The sequence below is a fragment of the Bemisia tabaci genome, chromosome 2 (assembly GCF_918797505.1).
Source record: "Bemisia tabaci chromosome 2, PGI_BMITA_v3".
In the NCBI taxonomy this organism is placed as follows: domain Eukaryota; kingdom Metazoa; phylum Arthropoda; class Insecta; order Hemiptera; family Aleyrodidae; genus Bemisia; species Bemisia tabaci.
The window spans coordinates 33,919,576-33,944,220 of record NC_092794.1 but is presented as its reverse complement, the minus strand read 5'-3'; the positions used below and the strand labels follow the sequence as shown (position 1 = coordinate 33,944,220).

The 24,645-nt window shown below is 40.9% G+C and overlaps 2 protein-coding genes across 3 annotated transcripts in view; one reads left to right on the top strand and one right to left on the bottom strand.

Annotated features, from left to right (window-relative positions):
* The first annotated feature begins 1,333 nt into the window (after positions 1-1,333).
* LOC140224062 (uncharacterized) overlaps positions 1,334-24,645 on the top strand; it is a 526,468-nt gene continuing 503,156 nt past the window's right edge. For both annotated transcript variants that reach the window (XM_072297187.1, XM_072297183.1), the window contains exon 1: positions 1,334-1,474. The gene's annotated coding sequence lies outside the window, so the exon portion shown is untranslated. The remainder of the gene's footprint in view (positions 1,475-24,645) is intronic.
* On the bottom strand, positions 9,438-24,362 carry LOC140224061 (uncharacterized). Its single transcript, XM_072297171.1, has one exon. It carries the CDS (start codon positions 22,515-22,517, stop codon positions 12,864-12,866), a length of 9,654 nt encoding a protein of 3,217 aa, XP_072153272.1. The 5' UTR covers positions 22,518-24,362; the 3' UTR covers positions 9,438-12,863.

Below are 24,645 nucleotides of genomic sequence, written 5' to 3'. Positions count from 1 at the left end.
TTCGACGGATGGAAAAAGGAAGCAATTTGGAAGCAATTGGAAGCATTTGGCATTTTCGCGGTTGCGAAAATGCCAAATTCTGCTGTTTCCGAAGTTTAGCACCCTTTAGTGAGTTTAATTTTGCCATTAGTAAAAAAATGTTCACTAAAAATGTTTTAGGAAATTTATTGAGGCTTAATTTTGAGAATAACTAATTTTGTCGTCAGATGAACTCTTTGCGAGTTACAGGCCATAATCCGCCAAAGAAGCTTATTTTAGGCCATTTTTGCGAAATTTGGCAACTTCCCGGTCAGAATTTTTTGGTGCAAAATTGAAATTCGGATTTAACGTCAAAAATGTCGTAGGAATCATCGAAAACATTGCTACCCTGGATTTTTGCAGGCTATGGCCCCTTTTTTGGCTTATTTGCCTGAAATATGAGAGAAAGTTATTAAGAATATTGTTTGGCGGGAATTTTTTTTTTGAAACACTGTTTTGTTATTCAATTAAAATTATTTGCTCATATTAATCGTCAACGGGCGATTTTGACGATTTGGCTATTGGGAGCGCGCAGCGCCTCGGAGGTTGGGTCGCGTGGCGGCCAGGGGGCATACCTCCTAGTTGTAAATACTAGCATGTTTTAAATAATGTGGAAAATACAGTCGGAATGTTCGTAAACATAGGTATTTAAAAATATCTTGGGAATGAAGTCGTTATGAAAATGTTGAAAAGTAATTTTAGGAATATTTTTGCATACTGTCGGTAAGAACATTCTCATGATCGTAAGATTAGTTTTAGAGTATTGCTGAAAAATTGCAGATTTACGAGGTGGTGGATCCCTCTGAAAAGTGTGTAAAAGCGCGGCTCTACCCGACGGCGGCTTGGAAAGGTTAAAGCAAATAAGTGACTATAGACTGGCTCAGTGGCTACAACATTCAAAATAGGTATTGATATGTAATAGTTGCAGGACGAATAAATGATATGTGTGATCGTGTACCTTGGTAGTCGCGACCTTAGCGTCGAAGGTCAAGCAGGTCTCCGGGGCAACCCTTGATCAAAACAGTAAACCCTAAACCCCAAAGTAAAAGTAGCCTCATGTATGAAGCCTGTGTGAGTTAATTGTGTTACTTTAGGTCCTTAATTTATTCGAATTTTGTCATTGGCAAGTCACAAATCAATTGCGATGGCTCATTAGACACGGGCAATGTTGATCTTAAGAAACTCTTAGGCACTTCGCCTACATGACGCAAAGGCTGCGAATGAGAGACAACGTTTTTATTAGTTCACAATGGAAACATGACGTAGGTAGCTACTCAGTGTGTCTATTCGGATGAACGCCGTTGGTACAGCGGCTGCGGACTGTGGAGTGCAGGCATGACAAGAGGCAGGAGGGTAGAAGGGGGTGGGGTTGCACCCCTGAGTTGTGTTTAGTATAAAACTTACCGCCAACATCGCGCGGCTATCTTTCCCGACTCGGCTACTATCTCAGCCTGAGGTAAGAACAATTACCTAGTATTTCTTAGTGTCTTTTCTCACGTTAAACCTGTTTCTCGCCCCCTCGCCCTTTGCCACCTTTTGAAGGGTTCACGAAGGGCCGCGATATGGCTGTATGCTTCAGCTGCAAATCCATCCAGATGGAAACTGAGGATGAATCTTATAATTCGAGCTGTGGCGTAAGTAGGAATGAAAAGGAAAAGCAGCAATAAACATAACTACGTGCATAAAAAATTCTTATCTTACCTTCTTAACACATGTTTTACCTATAAGTAGGTAAAATGAAAAAATAAAAAACAGCGCTGGAAATATATACTTATTTTAAAATTCGCCACTGCGACTCTAACCACGGAAAATTACGAACTATTGGCAAAATGAACGAGCTAACACACCAACAGCATTCTGAATCAATAACAATCATATTTTTCAACATTAAAAAATAAACATTTTTAAAATATTCGCTGCTCCAGCAGTGAATCTGAAACCTGTATCGCAATTCTAGGTAAAATAAATAACTCTCGTGGTGGATTTCACAGCGAACTGGATAGATAAAGTGACAAACGTGTTTACGAGCATGTAATTTGTTTAAAATATAAACAGCAGTTTACATAAATACATAAAAACAGCAGAAGAAAAATAATACATACATGCTAAGACTCTAAAATATTCGGTGTTGGTAGCTCCTAACACGACCTATCGTCAACTTACCATCTCAGTTATATCAGGGCAAATTTCGTCATAAGCGGTGAAATGCGCAGAAATATTTAAAAAAAGAGGTATGCATATCCTCACACGCTTAGCATGTTCGAGACTTATTTACAAAAAAATTAATTTACGCGACAAAAATCGACGTTGAAAATATATACGTACAAATATTTTGAAATATTTGCTGGGTGTTCTCAGCCGCGAAGCATTCCCAGCTAGCATTTAGAAGTATGGATGACGGATGTTCTATCAATACCGTATGGAATAGAATGATATATCCTCACAATATCCGAGGAATATCCTCACGTTTTCCAAGATATCCTCAGGATACCCCACGAAACCGAAAATCCGTCATGTAAGATTCTTCCTCGAATAATCATATGATAATTTCCTTCCTACTCTGTATTGGAGATCTCCTTGAAACATAAATTACGTTATTTTGAATCGTTACTTTTCCATAATTTTCCTCCGTCCCGACCCAGAGAAAGTATGTAAGGCACCTTGCCCCTTCCCTCACCCTTACACCCTCTTTACTTACGTTCAGTCATCACATCTCAGGCTGACCTCGACTCTGCTTTGACACAGGTGGCGATCCATGCGGAAGCTCCGCAAAATAATATGGTTTTGAGTGGTTTGTAGATAAGTAAAAAGTAAATAAGTTTTACGATTAAATCGAGTTTGAACCTGTGAATAAAAAAAATCATTCTCAATCTTATATATTTAATATCCTAAGGCTTTTTTGTCCTCCTTCGATCTCGGAAACTACTCGACCGATTTTCCTCGGGATTTTTTTATACGAAAGCTCTTGGCATGTAGGTGTGCAGTTTTTTCGATTTACGCAACCGACGTTGCGAAATTTACCTCGATTCAAATTGACACATTTCCGGCTTACCGGATGACAGTTTGTGCTACTTCGATCTCGGAAACTAATGGACCGATTTACTTTGGATTTCTTTTAAACGAAATCCCTAAGGCTTTAAATGTGCCAGCACCCCTTGGTTTTTCGATTTGCGCGACTGACGGTGCGAAATTTACCTCGATTTAAATTGACACATTTCCGGCTTACCGGTAGACAGTTTGACAGTTATTTTCAGCTGTATGGTTGTTTTTAACGGAGAACATATATTGTAACGTCACATAAAAAAAAATCGTATTCAAGGAAGTCCTTTAATGACTTGTAGTAACAAAATTACTCGCGGAGCGAGTGACCGGGGGTCCAGGGGGCGGAGCTCCCGGCTAGCGGCGCGAGCGAGCGCATCGAGCTGAAGCAGCTAGTATATTATAAAAAACGCAATTTTTGAAAAATTGAAGTTCACACTAATTTTGCGCGATGTATCATGGGTAGGTATAGGTATTCCCTGGTGAAAATGCTCCATGCGAAAGGGGCACGTGCAAAACGGGCCATTTCACGCTCGTGTTGGATACCATTGAAACTTGCCCTATTTATTCATCTAACAATGCCCTATGTTTTCCCAAAGTTTCAAGTCCCCAAACAATTTTGGGGGGAAGTGGCGGGGGGTCAAAGTTGAAAATCCGCTAAATTTTCGCGAATTTTCTACTCCAACAGCAATCTAAATATTTCTAATAATCCGTTATTTTTATGTAAATATTCTAAATTTTTCGAAACGCGGTTTAAACGAGCGTTATCAGCGTGGAAAGAGCTTGCAGAAAATGTATAATATCATAGGGTTTTGTCGACTTAAACCCGAGTAATCGCCTCCGAAGCGCCGGAACGCTATAAAATGACCCGCTTTTTTGTCACGTTTGGGCCGATCCCCAAAATACTCCATTTTTAATTTCTTTGACAAACTGATATGTTGTTCCTGACTCTCTATGGCACCTATATGTCTTTACCGTATCCTGGGGAAATGTTTTCTTCGCGAGTTATAAGCGCGGAAAGGAGCGAAGGTCGGGAAAATCGGTTATTTTGAACTGCACGCGTCGCATGAGTTAGAAGGAGAACGCCCCCTCCTGCTCAGTTCGGCGAATCACACTCCTCTGCCGACCTCGCACTGTTGCCACATGTCTCCTGATTCGTCGCCGTGCGCAGTTTAAAATAGCCGATTTTCCCGACTTTCGCTCCTTTCCGCGCTTATAACTCGCGAACAAAACGTTTCCCCAGGATACGGTAAAGACATACAGGTGTCATAGAGAGTCAGGAACAACATATCAGTTTTTCAGAGATATTAAAAATGGAGGATTTTGAGGATCGGCCCGAACGTGACAAAAAAGCGGGTCATTTTATAGCGTGCCGGCGTTTCGGAGACGGCGATAACTCGGGTTTAAGTCGACAAAACCCTATGATATTATACATTTTCTGAAAGCTCTTTTCACGCTGAAAACGCTCGTTTAAACCGCGTTTCGAAATATTTAGTAGTTTTCGAGTAAAAAGTTCGCGAAAATTTAGCGGATTTTAAACTTTGACCCCCCGCCACTTCCCCCCAAATTGTTTGGGGACTTGAAACTTTGGGAAAACATGGGGCATTGTTAGATGAATGAATAGGGCAAGTTTCAATGGTATCCGACACGAGCGTGAAATGGCCCGTTTTGCACGTACCCCTTATTTGCATGGAAATCAACCGATGGAAAACTAGGACAGAAACCAGAATCATTTCCATGCGCATATGGCATGGAAACCAGCTTCATGGAAATCAGCCTTATGGAAAATATTAAGCAGTGTGTTTGGTGAAAAAAAGGCATCCCAAAGGATTACTTAAGGAAATAATTTTCGAAATCCAGAAAAATAAAATTAAATGAACCATTGGGAGTCCACGTTATTGTTATGGATTGAATCTGGGACCTACCTAACACAAGTCAAAGACCCTACCGATTGATCTACACCGAGCGATGAGAATGGGAGCCGAAAAACTTGGATTTGACTTTGATTAGAACGGATGACTAGGATATTTAAAATAGAAGTATATTCGTTCGTTTTTTAAAAATTTATTTTATTTCTACTACATTTTATTTTTTCACTTTAATTGAATCAGTGAGATCGAAAACACACCAACTCGGTACTCGGAAATGCTCAATTTTCATTAAAGACGGTCAATTTTTATAAAGGTCATTGAAGTTAGTGCATCAGTTCCAACTTGGACGTTTAAAATTTGCTTAAGTGCTCGAATTTTGGCCCCAAAAATATTTTTTTTCGACTAATTTCTTCATCCAATGTGCAGTTTTGTGTGTGTCTTGATATTTTTCAGTTTTCCGAGTCGGTGTGTTTTCGTTCTCACTAATTTAATTGTATATACTTTATTTTATTTTTTAACTTTACTTTATTTGTTTCCTTTATTTTCTTTTTTTACTTTATTTTACTTTTTTAACTTTTCATTTTTTATTTTATTTTATTTTATTTTAACCTTATTTTCAGTAGCGTGGCGTGCTTTGCGATATATCGATTGACCTACCATTTAAAATTATGAATAGAATCGATAAACAGGGTGTTCGTAACGAACACTTTAATAACCGATCTTTTACCATAGCTGCAAATGGGGAAATATCGATAAATCGCAAAGCACGCTACGCCACTGCATTTTCTTTTACTTTATTTTGTTTACTTCATTTTTTTCCTTTATTGAGCTCGCCCACTCGGGAGAGCTCTTTGCGATCGATTTCTTTCAGCATTACCAGTGTCCGTGGCGACAAATGGATGGTTCTCGTTGCCGTCGGAGGAACGGCCAAAATCCAATTGTTTTCAAGGTTAAAAAGTTGAATTTTGTCTTTTTCTGCGGGTTACAGTTTTCCTTGGTCGAATATTTCCGTTCCTTCATTCAACTGAGGATTAATCGTTCCTCATTGGCTACACTAGAGAGCAGCACTTTCTGGTGGCCGAGCATACCATAGCATGTTGCTATGATTTTATACCAAATAACCTAATTGTATGTTATCATCCTCTTATCTTTTCAATGCAGTTTTTGTGTGCAGTTGTACTTGCAATTGTTATTATTTCTTAAAGTAAAAAACATGGTGACCTCGACGTGATTTAATAAATTGTCCAATTAATTTGAAGTTACTGAGACTAAGATTAAGATTTGTTCGTGATTAATGGATAATCCAAGAGATTGCTGTTATAGGTACCATAAGAGGTTAATTAACCTCAAAATAATTGCATGCTTGAGAGATCGTTTGAGCTTCGCATTGGGATCCCTTCAGAGTTGGTTTGAACCTCATATTAAGGATGCTTTAGGATTCGTTTGTGCCTCGCTTTAAGAATGCTTGAGAGTTCGTTTGAGCCTCGCATTGAGTTTCTTTAGAGTTCGTTTAAATACAGATGGATGAAGTGCTCTTTCGAGCTCCGTGCAATTTATAGTGCGTGAGGTGCTCCATTGAGCCACCGCATACCTATAAAGGCGTGATGTGTGCTCCATTGAGCTACTCGCATACAAAGGCTTGAAGTGCTCTTTCGAGCTCCACGCTAAAATTCAAGTGAATTCCTTTTCAGCTCTTAATGTATACCATAAGTATATTGTGTAAGAATTAAAACTACAAAAACCCTCAAAAACATTTTTCGGGCAAAAAATCCGGTCGAGGAAATTGACGTGTCACTTCCTTTTAATTAAGTATAAGATAGGCAAAAACCTTTGATGAATTCCCAAAGTCCACTAAGAATAATCTATCAAAAATGTCCAAAAACTTACTCGAAAGGAAAAAATTAAAATGAAAAATACAAAAACAAACACAAAAAAACCTTGCCAAAAGCAAACAAAAAACCGATTTTGAGATAAATCCCTCGAATGAACTTGAAATCACAAAATCGGTCGAGGATGTCAACTGAAATTTTCCCCCCTTCAATTATGAGCTCTGCAACAAGCGTGACTCGCTTGAACCTTTTCATACACGAGCCGCACGAATTCAGCTCTTCTTCTCTCCTCTCCTTCCGTCCATGGACAGAGGTCCAAAATTTTTCGGATTTACTGACGCGACCGGCTGCGGCTCGATGCTCTCAGTGAATCGGTGCCTTCTTATCCCTGAAGTCGGCTTCAAGTCGGTTGCATGCAGTCGACCCATTTTTCCATAACCACATGTTAGACTTTTTCGAAACATGATTCACCTGAAACATGGATTTTTTTTTAAGGGAGCTTACAATTTGCTTTGGACGGTAGGTAGGTTGAAAGTAATATACTCTATCAGTTAAGTATAGGATACATCATGGATGACATTTCAACGGACACGTTGGGTCCGGAGAAGTGAGGGGATTTCTGAATCGCCAAATTATTAGAGGAATAGTTATAGTGGAGAGAAGTTGAGTCCCCTCACGGAATGAATCCCACTTAAGTCGACAGGTTGTACGTGTTTCCCTCTACCTTTTGTGTCATCTTAGTAATCCACCCATGTTTACGCATCAAGCCGCAGCCGGTCGCGTCAGTAAATCCGAAAAATTTTGGACCTCTGTCCATGGACGGAAGGAGAGGAGAGAAGAAGAGCTGAATTCGTGCGGCTCGTGTATGAAAAGGTTCAAGCGAGTCACGCTTGTTGCAGAGCTCATAATTGAAGGGGGGAAAATTTCAGTTGACATCCTCGACCGATTTTGTGATTTCAAGTTCATTCGAGGGATTTATCTCAAAATCGGTTTTTTGTTTGCTTTTGGCAAGGTTTTTTTGTGTTTGTTTTTTAGTCCAGTCAATCTAGCCAAAAAAAGGGTCTAACCTCGGACAAATTAGCACAAACTTCTCTTGTGTTTTAAAGCGCTCCAAAACATGTCTAGAGCCCCCAAAAAAAAGTTTACCATTAGCCCCCCTCGGGAACACAGTCAAAATTGCGTATGACAAAATGGCGGCCGTCTGAAATAACGGATAAATTGATTGTTGACTTCGTCACCGTTTTCCCGATTTTGCGTGATTCTAGTGCATCCAGTGAAAAAAATCATTCCTGTCGTTTTTTTAGAGTATAAAATTTTGCTTACGAATATATATTAGTTTTTTTAATTTTGACTTGTTGGTGCCGAGCTACGAGGTCAGACACCGAAAAAAAAGACTAGAATTTTCTTGAAATTTCAAGTTTGGTTTGTAACTTTTAAGATACAGCAATGGAAGAATTTTTTCTCTCAAAACTGTTGGTACCATTGGAAAGAGCATGAAATTTTCTTTTGAAAACACATATTACATCAAAATTTAACTGAAGGTTAAAGACCTTTATAGGGCCTTTATGGAATGGTGTCAAATTTGACATTTTTTACTTTTTGTAAATTTTGGCTGGAATTTCGATCAGTGTGAACCTTTTTCCCGAATATTCGACTATTTTTGAAATAAATTTTGTTATTAATTTGATAGCCATGGTACATAGTAAAGGGAGAAGCACTTAGAGGGATGGTGGACCCGGGGGGGGGGGGGGGGGCTTATCTGATTCGTTCACCGTTTAGACTATCGCAGTTAAAGATTCTAAGAAAAAAACTGCAAAACATCTATTTGTCGGCAGATTTTCATGAAATTTGGTGTATCCCAGTATATCGACCTAGGAAATTCGAATTTGACGTTACTTTCAGTCTGAATCAAAATTCAAGATGGCGGAAAAGAAGATGGCGGCAGTAATTTGTTAGATACCTGTTTATCGACTGATTTGCATGAAACTTAGTAAAACCCTGTATTTTGACCTAGAGAATTTGAATTCGGTGTTGGTTCTAACCAGAATTGAAATCAAAGATGGCGGGAAGAAGGTGGTGGCCATAATTTTTAAAAATTAAAGATGGCGCCCATAATTTGGAAACTACTTGTTTATCGCCGGATTTTCATGAAACTCAGTATACCCTGGTATTTTGACCTGTACATTTTGAATTTGATATTAATTGTAGTCAAAATCAAAATTCAAGATGTCGGCAAGAAGATGGCGGAAAAAAGATGGCGGCCTTAATTTGTAACATACCTGTTTATCGACTTATTTTCAAGAAACTTAGTATTACCCGGTATTTTTACCAAAGTTTGTCGGTTTCGGTTTGATGACATAAAAAGTTAATAAGAAAGGGTAAAAAAGTAATTGAGAGGCTTAAGGAAAAGGCGCATAAGTGCAGTTTTCGAAAAAATCGACATATTAGTGACTTCAACTAAATCTAGGTTTGAAATAAATTCTGTGAAGAATTCACTGATAAAATCCAATTTTTAAGCATCAACATGTGAGTTGGAACTTTCTCTCCGCCATGAGGGTTCATATAATTTATAAACTTTTAACACGTTTTTGTCGAAATAGCGAAAACTGCACTTATGCGCCTTGTCCTTCAAGCCCCCCCCCCCCCCCCCCAAATTGAGGATATAAATGTGAAAATGCAATTTTTTCAGTAACGTCGAATATTTAATTGACACAAATTGAGAAATATAAAGGTGAGTAATGAAATAAAATATCAACTAAATTTTTATTTGGTCTATGGCAAGCTAAAGAATATTTGATTGTATAAATTGTCGTGTATTCGGCTGACAAGATTCCGAGGGTAATTGAAGGTTCATGTTTTTATTACTTTTCTTATTATTTACTTACATTTCCTAATTTCTTTACTTGATTAATTTATTCCCTTTAACTTTTTGTATAAAATGATTTTTAATATTTTTGTCTCTAAAATACTTTTATTCAATATCCGACTCATCGCCGCTAAAGGAAGCTTCTTCCTCGGTATTTTGGCATCCTACCTCCCGACAATTTTCGCAAAGATTTGAGCATAACAAGCCCATTTTCTTGCAGCTGCACCTTAATGTATCGCATCCTTTTGCGTGTTACGTCACCTAAAGCACAGGTGCTACCCGTCTCCCCTGTTGACATCCCCTTCCCGCGTACCTGTACTCGCGTTTTAATCCTTATTTGCGCTTTCGCTAGAGTTGACCGCCCAAAGGTTCCAAACTTTCAATGTTGTATTGAATTTATTATAATTATTAGTTTTAGTATTGATTCCTCCAACGCAAAAAGACCCGCTCCCCGAGCTGCCTTCATTATACAACCCAATCCAATAAAGGGATGGTGCTTAGCATAGAAAATCAACTTTCTGTAAATATTGCCATTTTTGACAATTTTAAATAAAGCCGTGTCAAACACAAAAAATATCGAAATTTTTGAAACAAGGTACCTAATCTTATTGTAAATTTTATGTACTTTCACGTGGTTACAGTGATTTTTTGATCAGACCCCTCTAAAATGCTTAAAAATTAGAAAAATGGAGCTAAAAATTGACTTTTTTCAGAAAAGCGTCAGTTTTGATCCCAGAAGAAATTATCCTACCGGCAAATATAATTACTTGAAAGGATGTTGAACACACTTTTCTAGACCAAAATTTAACGTACTTTTCAGTTACATCATTCATTTTAACTTTAAAGCTCATTTTAAAGCGATAAAATCTCAAAAATAACTAAAACATTAAATTTCATCAATTTTTTTTTAACTTTTTTTAAACCAAAATTCAGTGCTAGGACCCCTCAAAAAGACTTTACGGCAAACTTCACTAGCCCTATGTTATAGAAAATTTTATGAACTTTTCATTTCTTACCTTGTTTTTTTTCTTAAACTCCTTTTAACACGTAAAAAATAAGAAAAATCGCGGGAAAATTTTTTTCGGGCCAATTGCAATTTTTTTCAACATTGCCTCCGCATTTTCACGAGAGACGCCAAAATTCAAATAAAGGTACATTTCTTACATAAAATTTTATCAGCTTTTTGATGATTACCATGGTTTGATGAAAAAAAATGTTTCCAGCCATGAAAAACCACAAAAACCTGAGAAAAAGCCTTATTATTCAATAATTTGTAAATTTTCACCGTCTCAAAAATTGGCTTCTAAGTACACTTAAATACCTTAAAAAAATTTATTCATGGACATTTTTTTAACTTCCATGTGCTATTACATTGGTACCATAAAATTTACTTCAAACAAAAATTACTAAACTTAAAAATTTTGAGTATATGTTAAGAAAGTGGTTCGTAACCGAGCAGCCGGATTTTCCAATAGACAACTTTAACGCCATATCTAACCCTCTTTAAAAAATTCAAACCAGTAATTTCAGGTATGCAATTTGTTGGAAATTTTATGCTCTAAACGATGATTAGCGTCGTTGAATCAGATCCTCAGTTTCCAGCTGTCAAAAAGCCGAAAATCGTTGAAATTCTGAAATTTCTAGAGAAATCAGTTTTTAGCGTAATTCCCTTAAATACGCTTTTCAGGTACATGTTGTAAAATTTAAATGAAAACCAGGGTGTTATTTGTCTTGCAAATTTCATTACCTTTCTAAAAAGTATATATAAGTTATACTTTTGTCGAAAAATAATTGATCAAAAGCGCTGGAAACGGAAAAAAACAGCTGAATTTGTAGTTGAATATTGACTTCATGCTTTTGAATGATTCGTCTCACAATGAGGTCATATAAGATGAAAAGGTAAAATGAATGGGTAAACTTATGTAAAATTTAGCGTACTTTTCAGTGGTGCCGTTGTTTTTAACCTTAAATTAATTATTTTGACCTAAAATTGGTCAAGAACGCGAGAAATCGTGAATTTTCAGCAGATTTTGCCGGTTGTTGTTTTTAAATATTAAAATTCGGAAAGAAAAAAATAAGAAAAGCCTAAGTTTTGTATATGATTCTTAATCAAAATTTTATGATCTTTCAAACTAATGCCAAATTTTTTTGGTTTGACGCATTATTTTTGAGTTATAAAGGGAAATCCGTATGTACGTCCTCTTTGAAAATTGCCGTAAGCCGCCATTTTGAAAAACTGCGATTTGACCACTTTCCCGGTGGAATTTTTTGGTAAACTTTTTTTTCTGTCTTATTGGGTACCTAGAGACCCTATATATCAAAGGAAAAGTTTGTGCTAATTTGTCCGAGGTAAAAAGCTAGATTGACTGGACTATTTGTATTTTTCATTTTAATTTTTTCCTTTCGAGTAAGTTTTTGGACATTTTTGATAGATTATTCTTAGTGGACTTTGGGAATTCATCAAAGGTTTTTGCCTATCTTATACTTAATTAAAAGGAAGTGACACGTCAATTTCCTCGACCGGATTTTTTGCCCGAAAAATGTTTTTGAGGGTTTTTGTAGTTTATATCAGGTCGTTTTTGGGTGGATTTCTTAAAGCGACCTCCTCATCTCCCCTTATAGTCGCTCCTATCCTCGCCAATCAATTTTAGACACAAGATTTATTCAGATGATTTCCTTTGTCCGTTTTTTATTAGTGGTACAATTTTTTTTCTTGTAACCTTTGCTATGAGACCTTGTAAAAAAGAAGCATCATTGAAAGATGTCTGGCAAAAGTAACAAGTTCTCGTCTTGCAGCTACTTTCCAGACTTTTTTACTTAGTCACTACTTTGATGCGTGTAAGTTTCAGTGTCATAAAAAAAATTTAAGCAACCTCCTCATCTCCCCTTATAGTTGCTCCTATCCTCACCGACTACCATTGGACAAGACAGTTTATGGATAATTCTTTTTGTCCATTTTAAGAACTAACAGTGAAAGTTTTCTTGAACTTTCTCAGAAAAAAGGCAAATGAAAGCAGCTTTCGGTCTGTTTGCGGCTGCTTTCCAGAATTGGTTTCTTTTTTCTTTTGCCAGTCCTTTCTCCGTAACTGCGACTTTATTCCATGGTAATTGAGAGGAAGTCTGTGTTAAACGGATTAGTATGTAATTGGGTTGATAAGACTATAGGGATGCAATCTTTCGGTTTTTTCCCAACATTCAATTACTCCGATGCTACAAACTTTTCTTTCTCATACTTCTCCCTCACGGTTGGAGCTTGGTGTAAATTAAGAGATACGCGGAAGAGCAGCCTTGATTGCTACACCAATCGTAGGATCTTATGCTCTCATCGTCCGCTTCAACGTACTGTCCAGCGGTCTGAATTACACTTGTGTAGTGTCCAGACTCGATACTCGAACCATGGTGACGGACATTTGCGTGTAATTCGTACCGATCTGCCCCGAGGGTAAGATTTTTTGTCGGAAGCTCTGTCACTTGGAATCTATCATTTTTCACGAAAATACCTTCCTGAATTTCAGTTGTGCGGAGAATTTGAATGGCCAACACATTGCCTGGGTTTCGTACGACTGTGCGGCTAAAACATTTGCCCGAGCATCTTTGGCCATCCGCTGATATATTCTCACAGCGGATGTCATCGTTCGGAGACCAAGCGCTTAGGGCGGAGTAGAGTCCCTGAATATTACTTTGCAATCCTCGTATTGGCATGGAAAGGATGTATTGGGTGGACTCGATAGGTCTGACAGTGCTGCAATCTGCACATTTCAGCTCTAATACCTCTGTGAACTTAGTACTATCCATCAACGCAGCGTTATGGAGAATCAAGTAATCCATGAATTCCCTCGCACATTGCTGCTGAGCGAGCATGAACTTTTCATCCGTTTCGATACGAACGGTATAAGCAGAAAGCAATCCTCTTCGATAGGTATGATAAAGATTTGCAAGGTCTCTCAACGCACTGCGGCTGGGATAGTTTATCAGAGCAGACCTCAGAGGTTCTAAACTTAACAGAGCTTGTAATGTTGCATTAGCGTAACAGGACACTTTACTCCCATTTTCTGGCATGTTTTGAAATCTTGGGAAAGTAGACAAGTCCGATTTCTGGGCGAGGAGAGGAGGAGCATGGGACCTCTTCGGTGCGTCCGAAAGGGGACCGGCAGTGGTTGCATTCGGAGCGACATTTTTACTCCTGGACTCTGTTGAGGCGATTGTAGCGTCCAACTTCAGTCGCTTTCGAGCTGTTTTGTCAGATCTTGTCTGCGGTGGAATTTCCCCACCTCGTTTGGCGACAGCAGAGGGCGCTGGGGGAACAGTCTTGTCCGTAGCATCCTTCACCGGAGCAGGTTTTTTCTGCCTCGGACCAATATTGGATGGGTCCACTCTGCGGTAAAAGAGGAGCTGAGCATCGACAGACCCTTTCGGCCATCTTCCTACAGCGACGTTACAATCGTCGGCTGATATGAATTTCCTGCCAGACACGACAAGAGCATCGCAGTGGCCTGTTTCGAAATTCGGGCCGTGATGGAATAATGCTCCATGCAACCTGTAGCGATGACCACCGACTGTGATAGTGGTCGTCTGAAGCGCCGGTGATCGAAATTTGGTGTTTTTCACAAGCCTTCCGTCAGGTTTCTTTTCCCACAGTGGCATCTCTACGAAGAGTACATCTTGCAGTTTCTGCAACTCCGAGCACTGAACCTCGCTGTTTCTCTTGCAAGTAGAGCATGTTGAGTTCGAAATGGGGGACCAAGAGAGAATATTTTCTAATAATTCCGTGACCTTGTTCTTGTTCTGTCCCGTAGGTGGTAATCGCAGAATGTACTCGTCCAAAATGTCGACGCTCTTGGTGTCGCAGGTCTTGCATTTTTTCTGGATTATCAAAGCGAATTTGCACATCCCTTGCAAGGTTTCACTCCTCTCGACCAAGGCGTGCAAGAAGAGGGAAGGATTTTGCTCCTGTTTCTCGACAAACCGATGCCCCAATTCTTGGCGGATACCTTCGGAGGAAAGCGAAACTTTTTGTTTAAATTGAAATTGCTTGGCGACAGCTCGCAAAGAAGTCATTCCACTTGAGCTCCGCAATGAATTTCGCACAGGCTCGTAGCTGAGTAAGCATTGTAGATTAGCGTTTGCAAAGCTCGAAACACCATCGCTGTTTACGAAGGCTGGCCAATGAGTGGCGGACGCTCCCTTTTTGGGAGTGGGAGAGTTACCGTAAATGTTTGGGGCCTTCGCATTTTTGGGTGCCCATTGATTATCCGGGAGGTGTTTATTTCTGTGCGTAGAGTACTGCATGACCAGATGTTTTAAGTGAGGAGTCATCTGTCGGAGTCTATTGTACTCAGCGATAGCCGCCTTGTGGGCTTTGATTTTCTCTGGATCGAAGTTGATCAAATGTAAGCCTTCCAGGGTTCTGACCCTGGACAGGGCAACGTAAGATTGTCCGGCGCAGAAGATACGATTTCCAATATCTGCGATGACCGTATCCATGGACATCGCCTGGCTTTTATGGATCGTTCCTGCGTAAGAGAGTCTTAGAGGAAATTGTTTTCTATGAACGAATATGCCTGGCTGTAGTTCAAACTTCCCCACTTCGGGCTCCCGCATTTCCAGGGAATCTTGTTCCGTCCGCAAGGTTACAGCTCTGGGGCGCTTGTTCGAATCGACAACTATATTCTGTGCGGCTCCCGTTGTACCATTCACGAAGCCTGTGGGAACATCCATGTTTTTTGTCAGCATGACTTTGGCGTTCTCTTTGATGACAATCAGTTTTTCTAAACCAGCTGTTCGGGTGGCATCTTCCTCCAACTTTTGAAGCTTGGCGAGCGCTCTGTTCTTGTCCGTCAGTTTGCACTCGATCGAGTCTTCAGCGACGAAATGTATCTCTTCTCCCGGTAACTTCGAGAGTGCTTTTCGGTTTAAAACGTTGCACATTGCTTTTTCGGGCATGAGACATAGTCCCTCTTTTTCTTTACTGAGAACAAAAGATGCCAGTTCATCCGCTCTCTCATCGGGATCGGAACTCTTGAAGGAAAACAAGCGACTGCGAAGAGTCTCTTGATTTTCAGCGGTACAAATACCGAGACGTGCGTTGTCCAACAGTTGGCAGAATTCTGGGTTACTTTGTTGCCGCATGTTGATCAGGAGCTCGTCGTAGTCTTTGAAATATTCCGTCCACAAGTTGATGTTGACGCCACCGGAGAAGTGCTTCTTAAACTCTCGATCGGTCATTTTCTGGAAAATGAACCGCCCCTTCACCGGGCTCAGCTGAAGCAAGTCTCCTACGGCTAGTATATTTATGCCGCCGAAGGGAGCTTTTTCGTGACAGTCGTAAATCTCGGACAGTCTCAGGTGTATCATCATGAAATTCATACTCGAGACCATGGAGATTTCATCGATGACTATGAGAACTACGCCCTCCAGTTCTGCTCTCAATATCTCCAGAACATGATCGGAGAGGCGAGTGTATTTCAAGCTGTCGCCGTGCTCTACAGGCAGTTGAAGCAGCCTGTGGACTGTGACTCCTTTGATTTCGGATGCAGCTGCACCAGTAGGTGCCGTCAACGCAATTTTTCTCTTCAATTCCTGCTTGACCCACTGGGTGAGAGCTTTTATCAAATAGGACTTTCCAGTCCCTCCAACACCGGAGACGAATTTCCTCATCGGGTCCTTCGCCTCGTAGTCGTCAGGATTTTTCTCGTGACTCGTGACGTATCGAGACAATCTTCCTTTTATATTCTCGTAGACTCTACGCTGATCAGGGTTCAGCTGCGATTCCAGCCATGCCAAATCGTGCTCGGGCTGTAAATTTGCAGCATCATGGAAGTCTTGCATTGCCCGTTGCGCTTCCACGCGTCTGAATTCCAGTGCCTCAGGACCTAGCAAGTTGTCGTCCGGCAGTTCTGGATTCTCTTCTCCGAACTCTCTACATTTGGCCTCTATGAGTTCGGTTACTGCATCATGGGCAGCGATGATTTCGGAGACCTTTTCATGGTATTTCATTGCCTCCTGAAGGGTGTGTTTTTCAGCGTCGAACGCCTCCGTATAGGTGTCGTACTGACCTTTCAACGCACCGATTCTTCGCCACGGTTTGAATAGCAACAGTAAACTGTAAAAATACTGTTCTGGCTTTTGTTTCGGGTCGCATCTGTAGTGCTGGATGATGTGCGGTCGCTTCCTTTTGCGCACATATTTCTGCCCGTAAGGATAGAAGGTAGGGAGTGGTTCTCTGATCGGTCGACTCTTAACGATGTCCCAATATTTCGCATAATCGTACAAACAGACGTCGTTCATTTCGCACGGTCTGTTCGGATAGTGGGTGTCGATTATACTAGGACAGAACACGTCAACATCGTTAGGATCCATCTTTTCTATCTCTTTTTTCGGCTTCACCCTCCTGCTGCGAAGGATACTGGTATCGACCCATTTGAAAGTTGTATCGGGGTCTGTTCTGTAAAGCGGTATACTCATTAAAGTATCAGCAGCCTCGAAGGCCCCGCACTCGCGGTTCGCCAGAGATCTGAGCCCGTAATTCCACAGACTTCGGTTCACATCTTCGACGCTGGCAATGGAGTCGAAAACGTCCGTCATGTGACTAGTCTCAGCTTTGGTCTGGTACTTGGAGATGTACTTGCCAATTATGGCGGCTTTGTCACCGACGTACTGTAAGTCCATATTGCCCACCCAAACGAGCATAGTGGCAGGGTTATAATCATTGATACGTTCGGCTCCGTTCGCACGAGGCAAATCGTACAGTCTCGAATTCTTGACCAGATTTCTCCTACCAGCTATAGCGGTAGGTGCATCGCGCAGTTCGAAAGTAGACCGAGCGGCGCGAGGGAAATCAAAGCGGCATACTGTTTTAACACCGTTTTTATAAGTCTTTTTCCGCTTGCAGTAATTGTTACAATGGTGTTGCTGGTATTTAGTGACCTTGGCATGTAACGTTGGGAAAGTCTTTTTGTCCGGAATTTCACAAGTAATGTGATCCTGGATGAACTTGGCTACCTCTTCGCTGGAGGACTTGCCCAGCACCGGTGCATCTTTCACCCAAAGGAGGGTATGCCAATGTGGAGCTCCTCTGGTTTGATATTCCCTGCGCCAAACAAAGTGTTCAATGACGCCCAGAGGTCCTCCACCGGGCTCTGCCAAGAAAGCTAGCATAGCCGATAACTTCTGATGATAATACCTACAGACAGGACCTACATCACCTGCGATGAGACCTGCTGCCTGTTTGGTGTTTTTTTCATCTCCGTCGAGTTCTTTCAAGTACGCCTCGAGATCTTTGTCATCGTAGTCTGCCGGTGCCAAAGTGAGGAAGAAAGTGGGCGGCCCATACGTCTCGATCATTGATAAAATTTCACTGTGGGGCTTTTTCCAGTATTCTTCCGTGTTCCGTACTCTACTGAAAACACTCGTCAGGTCCTTACTGAATTCTCCTGCCTCCATTTTCTTCAGAAACTCCGAGGCGGTCATATTACCGTGAACCACATTCAGAACCTGATAAATGCCAGCCGCCAACTCTCGCATGGTGGCTTGATTTAACAGGTAGAAGAGGTATTGCGTGTTTTTCCTGAACTGAGGTTGCCGATGGAACAATTTCGCATGAACGAAATTCGTAAAGTCGACTTGGACCTCTCTGTCCACTTGGAAATAGTTTTTCCCATCGGGGAACAAATCAGGAAAACACATCGCATCCAGCTTGGCACTTCTCGAGTTAACGCTGGGCTCCTGAATTTTTAACATTTGGTACAAATCTTTGGCGCGATGATTTTCTCTCTTACCGTAAATGGGAAAAATAGTGTAAGGAGCATAAAACTCATCCTCTTTGTCCCGCTGGGTAAGCATGGCAGCTATGTTCTGCAACGGTGGCAGCGAATCATTCAGGCGGTGACCAGGTCGGAGAGGTCTTTCTGGACCTGTTTCCTCGGCTTCGGCTCCGACAATCTCGTCACCATCGATTTGGCCTTGCCCAGCGTCAAGGGAGACGTTCGATTCTTCAAGAAAACAAGCAGGCTCATTATTGACTTCTTGATCGGCATCCGCGTCCGGACAAGAAGTGTCTGCCTGCAAGAGAGGTTCTTCTCTGGCAAGTTCGTGATTCAGAGAGTCGCTCCTCTGCGGAGAATCATGATGTTGCGGTGCATCGGTGGAATTATTTATTAAATCCTCTTCAACATTCAAATCCGCAGCAAGGACATCTGCCGCGTTGATTCCTGTTGAGTCGTGAACAGCTCTTTGATTGACGGACTTTTCTGATAGATTCCTTGCGCCATGCTGAATGTTTTGCGGCTCGTCATCAGAGATCTCTGTGTCCAGACTAGCTTCCGACGGTGCAGGTTGTGCCTCATCGGATTCCGAATCGGGCTCATCCGGATCAGAATCTGCATCAGGTTCGTCCGAACCAGAGTCTGGATCAGGCTCGTCCGGATCACATTCGGCATCAGGCTCGTCCGGATCAGATTCTGCGGTTGAGCGATCTCTTCCCGCAGTGCTTTTCGGAGCCGTTTCTGTGTCTGGGAGGTAACGCAATAGCTCCTCAGCCGATTTCGGTATTTCGACTTTCTCGTACAACGGATTATTCTTCTTCAGCCACTGTAAAGCCCTCAAGACGTTAGTGACGTTCACCACGGACTCCCAGACTTTCCTGTTTTTGGTGGGAAGACCTCTCACTAGAATGAACAATTCTTGGTTGGGCAAAGTTGTTTGCCCTGACTCTAAAACTCTTTTAAGGGTAAGTTCTAAGGGCAGCGGCAAATGGAAAGTCCTCCCCACAACCTTGGAGGTTAAGTGGGCCGACGGTATTTTCCGGTTCATTACCGTCCCCGCTTTGACCACAACTTGGAAGGCTTTAACGAGTTGAATGAACATTTTCTCGAAGCTGTTCAAACATCCAATTTCTGGTGGAATCGGAGGAACTTCCATTTGATTGATGGATGCGATCGGAGGTATGGTGTTGTTTTGTATTTTCGAGTGACAGTAGTCACAGATCCAATCGCAACACGCATCTGTTAGTACCGCGTATGCGAAAATCTCCAGCCACGTCTGATTCTCGATCGGCTTCATCTTCTCGACGGACTTTAAACTTCGCAGATGCATGAGCCTCTCGCAGCACAAGCAGTAGTTTCGCGGGAGGTCCTCCATTAATTTCTTATGGGCTTTAAAGCTTTTTTGGAACTTAACTTGGATTTCATCTTCGGAAACGAATTTTTGTCCGCCCACTTCGAACTCTCCGCCTTTTAACTTCGCTGCTTCTGCCACAGCGGCCAACTCGGATACGTTTCCGTTATATAATGCAAAATCAAGGTCGTCAATCTTATGCAAGAGTCGTTTTAGGGTTTGCAACTGACGAAGTAATGATCTTACACGAGGGTAATGAGGCCCCAGGTTCTGCAACACGACGAACGGAGCTCCTTTACCGTCATCGAGTCTGCAGGATAGCGTATGGCCTGATTTAATAGGGCTCTCAACGCACACTCTATTGGAGCAATCATTCATACTCACGATAAAAAGGACTATTGCCTTTAAAACGACAGACTGAGATAGTTCGGAAAGTATTTTCTTCACTTTATTTGTCGCATCTGCCTCGTTCACTTTACAGACATCACTTTCGCAAGGCCACTTATGAGATTTCCGCGCATTTTCCCAGTATCGAAAGACATTTTGAACAACGCCTTCGTTATCGAAAATGAGGGGACCACGAGCTGAAGGGATGGCCTTGTAAGAGAGCTCATTAAAATAACTCTCAGTGAACGAGGTATGTTGTTTGGGGCCCAAAATGGCGGCACAACAATCGTCTTCTTTCGAGAGATTTCTAGCGATGGTGAGTCGAGTATCGCATTCAGACACCAACTCTTTATGAACACTTTTGAACTGAGCGAGTAACCTTTTACGATGGATCATACACCATTTAACCAAGGTCTCGGCTTCCATCGCTGCGCTTACTTGAGAGCCCTTTAAACGAGAAGAGATATTTTTTTCTATCATACCCTCGGGAGATTGGAGTATGAAGACATTCCTTCTTAATTTACCTCTGGAGTAAACTTTGAAACTTTTGAAAGTTTTATTGAAAATCGGTCGGTTAATCCTGGCTTTCGGTACATTCCTCCGGAACGTAGAGGGCCTCGAAAGTCGGGCTGCTAGCCTTGAAGGATGATTCCTCTTTGAAACCGAAAGTGGCTGCTCACCGATCCTGTCAATCGAACAAGTCTGGACAGGCCCTGGTCGAGGTGCAGAGGAGTCAGGATTCTCGATATTCTTTTCCACCTCCTCTTGAGCGGTGGTATTTCCTACTCTTATCGGTGGAAAGTTATTTTGATTCGGAAGATCATCTTCAGGCGGTGGAGCAGCATTTTTACGCATGGATGCACCGTTACCTTTAGATGAAATTCTTCCTTTTTTCTTTCTACCAAGAGAAGATGATTTCTGCTTGGAGCTACGCTTTTTTTTATTCTTATCATCGTTGTAGCGTCTGAGAAGCCCTGCACTGGAAAATGCTTCCGACACATTTTTGGCAACTTCCTTGCGAATCAGAGCGTACTGCTTTTTGTACCACCGACTTTTTCTGGCTCCCCAGAAATGCAGTTTTCGCTTTCTTTTTGTTGGCACCGGAGAATCAACTCCAATAGAGAGAGATTCATTTCGAGCTACAGTTTCAGATTCACTTTCTGAAGTGGAAAGTGAATGTTCTGCAGCATATGACTCGATGAACTCTTGTGCGCTGAGGTCTTGGCTGAGAGCGACAGCCTCAACCCCAGAATCCATAGATAAGTCCGTACCGGAAAGTTGGACTACTAAATCATTTTCATGCTGATTTAGTAGGTCACAGCTTTCGGAATTGGACAACCTAGGTTTTTTCTTCCGGGGAGATGCTACGGTGACGCAATCAAAGAGTTCATGGCTGGAAGTAACAGCCTCATCTTCAGAATGCATAGATATTTCTGGGCTGGAAAGTTCGACAAGAAAATCATTTTCTTGCTGACTTAGTTCATCGTACCAATCGGTATTTGTTAACCTAGGTCTCTTTGCCGGAGGAGATGATACAACCGAGCCTTCTTCGTTACCATCGGCAGGCACAGAGAGAGAGTCTGCTGAGGGAACGGCTCGGACTCGAATACCCCGATATTCTCCTCCTATCCGCGTTCTTATTTTCTTCATGAATCGACAGATAGGAGTAAGAGGCTCTAAACTAAGATGCTCTTGACCACTCTCCGTATGAGGAGGTGCATGGGGTACATTGACAATGTCACACATGGTGGAAGCACGAGGAGCCTGGGGTTGAACATAAGACCCAGAAATTGGGTGGCTGCTCAACTGATCCTGGAGGCAAACAGACGCCAAATCAGGAGAACAGTTGTAGTTGAGGTTTTGACTGACCTGAGTTTCTGGACAGATCATTGGAGGAGAATCTCTCGGCTCCCCAGCAAGAGAGTGACTACGAGTCAACTTTAGGAGATGAGGCGTGGCCTTCTCACTCAAAATTGAATCATGACAAGTACGGTCATTATTAACGTTAGTTTCATGTCCAAAATGGAGTGGTATTTCGTGAGGACACAAACCATTATCTGATATGTTGTCATCTGCAATTTCTGGAAGGCTGACATATCCAAATTTAGCACCAGAGGCTCCTTCCAAATCGCAGGATGGTGAATCATCTTCCCGTTCAGGCTGATTTTCGCCTTCGGTAGGATCACATTTTGAAAGAGCCTTTCGTACTTTATCGTAGGCTCTTTTTCTAAAGGATTTTTCAATAGTCTTTTCATCAATTCCCTGAATTAACAAAGAGGTTGAAAGAGTATTGCAATCCTGATCGTTAGTACCTGTAGGAAACACAACATCAGATCGCTTAGCAGCATGCTGTGCCTTCCGCTTGGCTTTCAATCGTCGAGCTTTGCTTGGCATTGCAATAAGTGTTAACTACCAAAATATAAGAGGTAGTGGGTGTAAAGAGCAGGAAACTCAAATTACACAAGTACGGATAATCTGCATAAAGAGTGAAACTCAACTTATGCGATGAGAGATAATGCGTATGAAGAGCGAACTCAACTTATACGATTAGAAATTATTTGCATAAAGAGCGAACTCAACTTATGCAATAAGAACTGGTGAGTGTAAGGAGCAAGAAACTCAAATTACACAAGTGCAGATATTTTGCATAAAGAGTGAAACTCAAATTATGCGACAGGAGATTCTACGTATAAAGAGTGCAATACTCAGCTTATACGATTTCAAAATATTTGCATGAAGAGCGAACTCAACTTATGCGATAAGAACTGGTGAGTGTAAGGAGCAAGAAACTCAAATTACACAAGTGCAGATATTTTGCATAAAGAGTGAAACTCAAATTATGCGACAGGAGATTCTGCGTATAAAGAGTGCAATACTCAGCTTATACGATTTCAAAATATTTGCATAAAGAGCGAACTCAACTTATGCGATAAGAACTGGTGAGTGTAAGGAGCAAGAAACTCAAATTACACAAGTGCAGGTATTTTGCATAAAGAGTGAAACTCTTCTTATGCGACAAGAGATTCTACGTATAAAGAGTGCAATACTCAACTTATACGATTTCAAAATATTTGCATAAAGAGCGAACTCAACTTATGCGATAAGAACTGGTGAGTGTAAGGAGCAAGAAACTCAAATTACACAAGTGCAGGTATTTTGCATAAAGAGTGAAACTCTTCTTATGCGACAAGAGATTCTACGTATAAAGAGTGCAATACTCAACTTATACGATTTCAAAATATTTGCATAAAGAGCGAACTCAACTTATGCGATAAGAACTGGTGAGTGTAAGGAGCAAGAAACTCAAATTACACAAGTGCAGGTATTTTGCATAAGGAGTGAAACTCTTCTTATGCGACAAGAGATTCTACGTATAAAGAGTGCAATACTCAACTTATACGATTTCAAAATATTTGCATAAAGAGCGAACTCAACTTATGCGATAAGAACTGGTGAGTGTAAGGAGCAAGAAACTCAAATTACACAAGCGCAGGTATTTTGCATAAAGAGTGAAACTCTTCTTATGGGACAAGATAAAAAGCGCAGTATAGAGAGAAAGGTCTCAACTTATACCATAGCAAAATATGTGTATAAAGAGTAAAACTCAACTTGTGGGATCTTGCCCACAAATGGATTGGCACAAAGAAGAGAGTCTTAACTCATATAAAGTAGGAAAAATAGGTTTCTTTTCCAGAGAAACGAGGAGACACGTTATCCAAGTGTTAGAAAAGGGACTTGGAAAGTTGAGTGTACTTCCTCTCTCAAGCAAAATATGGAATGTAATAAAGCTTAGATATTTTACCTAATTAACGAAGGCACAAATAATTAATAGATCACTAATAGAATTAATAGACTAGAAAGAAATGGCACAGTGACACAGTGTTCACTCAAACTTCACTAGAAGGAGATGGAATGAGGAAAATATGATGAAATCAACGTGTCGTTTTATCTTATATGACAAAACGATAATAAAAAAAGTACGAACACCGTTTGAAATGCACCAACAAGAGTAGATTTTTCTTTATTTAAATCAAAATTGGTTAAAATGATTTTTCTTTGTGTGAAAATGAAAATGGATATAATCTTAAAATCAGTGATCTGAGTGATCAGGTTATGTTTTGTTCCTGTTGTTGGTTTCTATTTGCTGTCTTGTTCGTTCCGCGGTTCAACAATGGGTTCAACAGAGGAAACGTAAAAAAAGGAGCCAATCAGAAATTGATTTCGAAAGACGCTACTGTAGTTAGGACGACTCGAGTGTTCATTGGTTGACAAGAAACTACGTCATTATCAAGGTGGCAACCACATTCGATTTTTCACTGAAAGATGTGTAATAATTGATCAAACGTTTACAGAACTGCTGTTGATCTACATAATGTAAAATAATGAATAATAATGTAATCATCGTAATTTTTATTTAAAAAAAAAGACGCCAGATTAAAGATCAGGGGAAAGGAGCCCCTTGAACCTATGTGTCGCGGATAGTGTGTTCCGTTGGTTGGAAAAAGTTATGTTGGTACCAAGT